The sequence below is a fragment of the Pteronotus mesoamericanus genome, unplaced genomic scaffold (assembly GCF_021234165.1).
Source record: "Pteronotus mesoamericanus isolate MK-2021 breed Mesoamerican mustached bat unplaced genomic scaffold, CSHL_Meso_final contig_27, whole genome shotgun sequence".
In the NCBI taxonomy this organism is placed as follows: domain Eukaryota; kingdom Metazoa; phylum Chordata; class Mammalia; order Chiroptera; family Mormoopidae; genus Pteronotus; species Pteronotus mesoamericanus.
The window spans coordinates 1455735-1462034 of NW_026555115.1; the positions used below are offsets into that span (position 1 = coordinate 1455735).

General features: G+C 40.4%; 1 protein-coding gene across 2 annotated transcripts in view; it reads right to left on the reverse strand.

Annotated features, from left to right (window-relative positions):
• Positions 1-2382, reverse strand: part of SLC35F5 (solute carrier family 35 member F5) — a 42101-nt gene extending 39719 nt beyond the window's left edge. For both annotated transcript variants that reach the window (XM_054574984.1, XM_054574983.1), the window contains exons 1-3: positions 2077-2382; positions 1162-1252; positions 873-1014 (exon numbers count right to left, since the gene is read on the reverse strand). In XM_054574984.1, coding sequence (XP_054430959.1) covers positions 873-1014; positions 1162-1252; positions 2077-2116 — 273 coding nt within the window. In that variant the 5' untranslated portion in view covers positions 2117-2382. The remainder of the gene's footprint in view (positions 1-872; positions 1015-1161; positions 1253-2076) is intronic.
• Between the last annotated feature and the right edge of the window lie 3918 nt (positions 2383-6300).

Sequence of the window (6300 nt, forward strand, 5' to 3'; positions counted from 1 at the left end):
AAAGGTTATAAAAGAGTTAAAAATAAATAACCTGTTGTATTCCAGAGCCTAATTCCAAAAAGACTATTTATTTATTTATTCATTGGATATGTCAATGTCAACTATTTACTTAGCTATGATATGAGATGACCAGCAGTATAAACTGCTTCTTTTGACAATTAAAGTCATTTTATAAATGCTAGTTTACTTTTGTAAATTAGCCTTAAGATTGCAACATGTAAGTTTAAATGCAGTAATTTATTAAAATAAAATTGCTTGTCTTTTTATAAGGATCATTAGACAAACAGAATGAAGTAACACAAATAGAAAGAAAAACTAACTTGTTCATTCAAAATACCACATTACTACCAATAGGTCATCAACAAAGACAAAATAAAATTTAATTAAAGGGATTCACTGTACTTTTACAATAATGTTTGAATCAGTAACAGATAAATGTATATGCAAGCATGCATGTGCACATTAGTGACCTGTACATGAAACTCTGATCACTTTCACTCTGTCCAAAAGCATTCTTACTTTCTAGTAAATGGTGACAAATGGTTTTGCATTCTAGACGGTTGTTCCTCTAGAAAATAGTATTTATAGAGAATGAAACTGAATTTAGAAAAAACAGAACACCTCCAAATATTACACTCACTTTCTAAATAACTACCCCTAAAATATACAAGAAAACTGTATGAAACAACAAGCAATATCCTTTCAGTTTCAACAAACTGACACTAATTCAATACTAAAGAAAACATAAATAATTCAACAATATTCAAAATACTGCCTTAGGTAAGCATGAGAGATAGTAATGACTAGAGATAATACTATAGATTAACAGGAATATTATTATACAACATCATTTCAAGACAAGGACTACATACCGAAGTAAGTTCTGAGGATGCGACCCATATCACATCAACAAGTAGGAGAATAACAATTCCAAGAGCCATTCGCCTGCGCTGACTGAAGCCACTGCTCTGGGAGTTCATTCGGTTCATGATAAATACACACACCATTTGCAGTCTGTTTTTTAGAAAATGCAGAGAGGATTTTAAAAATAACCATAAAAATGAGAAAATCAGTATAACGGGAACATCTGTCATTTGTTAACTAATTAGCTAACAAACTAGATTTGAAAGTCACACAGTAATTAAAAGGTGCAGAATTTACCTTGTTTTAAAGGCCTTTCTGAGATCTTCAAGAGTACTGCCTGAAAACTTCGCAGATCTGAGCCTAAACGGAGGTGAAGAACTCAGCGCACCTAATTGGAGGTGAAAGAGCTTAAAATAAGATTCATCGCATCATTTTTACTCATCTTTAAAATGATCGCTAATGAAAGAACAATACCAAAGTGTGTTAAGCATAATTGACGGTACTCTCTAGATTTCAAATTATACTCAGAGAAGTACATGGTCCAGAGAGGGGAAAATAAGCAACATTCCACAAACTGCATATATAAGACTAATTAACTACTGGAAAATTGCTTCTTCGACTCCGATACAGAGCTCCATTAGCCTCTCTCCAGAGGAATCCATCCCCGGCACAGGGTCTAGACACGCGCCTGTTTCTAAGTGTCTTTTCTGTCCCTAATCTCGAGTGGGCTTCGACTCAGAGGAAGTAATTTGTTGTGAGTCTTGGGGGCATGTTTTCAATCACTTACGTGGCAAAGGGAAAAGATCCTGCACCCTCCTCTAACCACCTTATATCTACATATTTCACTATATCTAGATATTTCAGACCGATATCGCAATTCACGTGAGCAGTGAGGAAACAGCTGTTAAAGGGAATCCTCCTCCTTTTTTGGAGGAGGAAAAAAAAAATTGTTAAGCCAGTAACGCCTCCCAGGGGAGTGAGTTAAAGTCCTGAAGCGGAGGTGCAGGAGTGCTTAAGTCTTCAGCTGCCAGAGTCTGGACCACACTCGCACGCCCCTGTCAGCTTCCCCCACACTCCGCCCCCACAGACCGTTACCACTTCGGTCTAGGTACTGCGGCTGTCACCAAGGGCTGGGTCTGAGGTTGTTCGTGGCCACTCGGTCCCACCCAAATAGGCTCGGGTTGATTTCGGGGCCCTCCTCTGCCTACGTACCTGGCCTTCCTGCCCCGCGATGGCTTCGTGGCGGCACCATGAGCGGACCCGGCCGGCCCTGCCGCCTCACAGCGCCACGGCCGCGGCCTCGGACTCAAATTGCTGTCGCGGTGCCTGACATTGCGCTGCGCTGGAGGCGCAGCCCGTGGAGTTGCGGTGCCCCTCTAAGCGAGGCTGCCGACGCCACCCAGCTCCACTCGGCCCGGGAGGGCGGCAGCCGGCGAGGGCAAGGGACCGCGCAGGCAGCGATGGCCGCGGAGGCCCAGAGCTGGACCCTGCAGCCGGCCCCTCCCCCAGCCGGCCTGCAGACCCGCGGCCCCGCCCCCGGCCTGACGGCGACGGCGCAAGGGTTACGTCATGGCGACGCCAAGGCAGTCCTCTGGGGGTGTGTCTCCTGGGTGAGTCGGAATCACCGAGCTGGGTACTGCCAGACGCTGGGCGCACAGCGAGGAGACACAGCAATGATGCCGGGGAGGAGCGGAGTTAAGAGGAAATGGAGCAGGGTGTGGTGGAAGAAGAAAGAGGGAAGCGGGGAGGGCGTGGGTGGCTGAGGCGAGCTTAGGACTCTGGAAGTGGCCCAGCTGCCGGATGACGCCGCACTAAATAGAACAAGAGCTAGCTAGCAACTCTATTTTTACAAAGTTCCTGCTAGAAAACAACAGGAACCTATCCCTTTCTTAAGGGGAGGACCTAAAAGCAAAGTGGTTTGGGAGGATTTTTGCTTTCTGGAACCTTTTGTGTGTGAAGTAGATCTCATCTCTTGGAGTGAGGAGCTGCGCGTCTATAAGGCAAGCTCCTTCATCTCCCTGGCCCACAGTTTCCTTATCTGAGAAGTGGGCGTAATGGTAATACCTGACTTACCTATTTTTTTTTTTTGTATGTACGCTAAGATTACAGCTGTACAAGTGTGAATAATCCGTGGCATATGATAAGAGCTCCACAAATGATAGTAGTTATTAAACTATAGATTTTTCACCAACTTTTGAATAACCCATAAGAAAAAAAAAAAAGCTTGGCCAACGTCCTGATTTGTATTTAGAAAACAGATACGAGATAAGAATGTTCTGTAACTTAAACATTTGCACCACCTTTATAAGATGATAAGGAATTAAATCTTCTTACGTAGTGCATTTCTTACCTTTTAAATCTTGTTTCTCTGAAATTAAATACACATTCAAATGACAAAACCGTACCAATGGACTTTTTTGTGTTGACCCAAGAAATTATCAGCATGAAGCATCACGAATAAATCATTCAGAAACCTATCATGACGAGAAGAAAAATCTTAACCATCTACTTGAAATTACTAATTTGGAAAAATTTGGTTGTATGACAATCAAATTATTTCAGCATCTGCTTTATTTAATTAACTTTCTTTAAGATGTCAGGCTCATAATACTCCTCCTGTGTTTAAAGTTATTTTGCTACATGTACTATATGTAAACTGAAAAAATAATAGCATTATGAATAACTCCCTCTATCAGCAACACTGGGTTCTAATTTTTAATCAGACCACAATTTGTTTTGTACTCTTGAAGCTTATTCTCTGCTGTGCCTCAATTCCCCATCTATAAATATGCTGATACTGTTATTCTTAAATAATGCAAATGACATTACTTTGAAAATGTATGTAAATATAAATTACCGACATTACCACCTATTTCCAGAGCAGCTACTAAAGAACAATGCTGCAGCATTCTTGTGATGGAAGGTAATTCTAGACAGACTATCTTTAAGTAGTTTCTAATCCTAGATTCATTTTCTATTAACATTTTTCCTCAGCACACTCTGAGGGAAATTCCAATGGACTACTCTGTGACAACAGGACTTGGTGTGATTTCTGTGCTGTGACACCATCCTCATCTTAGGCATTCCCTTTTTTTGTCACCATATATCTTACCCAGGCTACGTCCTCAGTAACTTCAAAGTCTTTGAAAACTGCATTCTGGCCTGATAACTTTTAGTCATCTTTATATGAATGTATTATCTTTGCCTTTTCACCCTACCAAATCCCAACTGTCTACAAATATAAGTTCCATATAAGAGCAAAGATTTTTGCCTGTATTTTTCTTCACTATATGCTAAGCATCTAGAATAGTGCTGGCAGTCAATATTTGTTGAATGAAATTGAACATCCTGTTGTTTCTTGACTTTTTAAAATCTAATTCCTTTCTGATGTCTTTATTTGTCAGCTAATACCACTATTTTCCTAGTCTCACAAGCTTAGAAGTTTCACCTTTCATTTTCATTAATTTTCTTTTTACTCTTCAAAAGTCAATTACTCTTCAAGTCCTTTTGAAATCTCTCAATAGTAGACCCTTAAGATTCATCAGGTATGAAGTCTGACACTTTAAAAAAAATCCCCTGAAATATAGAGAATATTATTTTCCCAGTAAAGTGCATATGCCACAACATGAATATAAAAACAAGGTTGTGTGTGTGTACAAAGCAGTCTCTAGCTAACTAACTCTCCTGTACACCGATATCAAAGACTACATTTCAAATTCAAGCCCTGGTAAGATTATAAATGACTATGTCATGAGGTAGGTTGGAAGAACAAAATAAGAACAGAGATTTGAATAAGAGTTCTAAATATTTATAGAACCGGCATCCCAAGACAGTGCTTGATGGCCACTCATAGCCATGCCTCTGAGGGCATGGACCCGAGTTCTGAGGACATGATCTCTTCAGGTAAATATATTTAGAGAAGGCTTCAGGAAACAGGTGAATCTGAGCTTCATTTTAATGAGTAGGATTTTGATGGTGGAAGGGGAGAGGAGTGATAATTTTTTAAGAGAATAAGAGTGTGAGTGTAGGAGTGATTTTTTTTTTTTTTTTTTTTTTTTTTTTAGCCTCCTAGGTTCTTTGGCAGGGGCCCTGTAAAATTACACAGATTAACAAGAGAAAAACAATTTATTAACATACAAAGCACACATCATTCTGGAGAAACCTCAAAGAGTAACTCAAATGAGTGTTTAGAACTTGGGCATATATAGCATATTAGCAAGACAACAAAAATTGGTAGAGTTGTGATAAAAGAGTTTTAGACTTTGAAGAGCTGCAAACCATGGACAAGTAATACATGAATGAGACTAATGGAATAAGGATTGTGCAGGTTCTTCTCGGCTTTTCCATCTTCTTCATGGCCATAAAACTTCCTCAGGAGAGGGGATTTATGACAGTCCTTATTTTTCAGAAGTTTCTGCTTTTAGTCAAGATTAGGGGTGCTCCAGGAAGCCTTCTTTTTGCACCTACTGATTCTCATTTACCTCCAGCTCAAAACAATCCTTATACCAAAGTGGGTATTTTGGGGCGGGTATATTCTAGTCTCCTACATGAGCAAGAGAAAAAGGTGTGTCAAATGACAAGTTGTAAAACAGATTTGGCAGAGCACAGAATGTATGTAGTGAAGCAATGGGAAATAAGACAGAATAGGTGAATATGAGGAGGTTGTGGCATGCTCTGAAAAATAGGCCAGGGAGTTTAGACTTTTAATTTGTTTGTAAGAAGAGCCCAAAAACTTTTAAATGAGAGAAACACTATTAGTAAATGAAAAATTAATTGAGTGTCCAATGGATGTCTACAAGCGTAATGGTATTCTGAGGGCACTGCATAAGATATGGGGCCTGCCTTCAAAGAAATCATGGTATAGACAGAACTGATTATCTAATTAGGGCAAGTATTTGCTAAGCTAGAAGATACTGAATCTAAATGTACTTCTCTTGTATCCTCTTAGCATGCTGTGCCACGCTGGACACCAAACTGATGCTCATTTTGACATGGTCTCACTTGAATATTACTTCCTTTTATATCTTATTGTTGAAGGTGTAATTGACAAGAAACTAGATAAGAAAACACAAGTCCCATCCAACTGATCCTGAGGAATTTCAAATGGTGCTGCCCATGCCTCTCCTGTGCCTTCAACAAACTGACGAGCTCCCCGTCAGCTGAGTGAGTTGCAGCAGGCTAGAGCATGGTAATGGGCTCACTGACAACCACAGCCACTTCCCAACATGATCTAGACCTCAACTTGGAACTTGCTCTCTTATCTCCCATCTTTGGTTGTGCTCTGCTCAAGATACTTGATACCCGATACCTCTCACCCAGTACAACCTGGGAGCTTCCCTCTCTTATTTGCAACCAACACCTAAGCTCCCATCTGCTGCCAGTCACTAAGAAAACAACCCAGCTTGAGCCTCATAGTCCCTGGAACCCTACATCAGC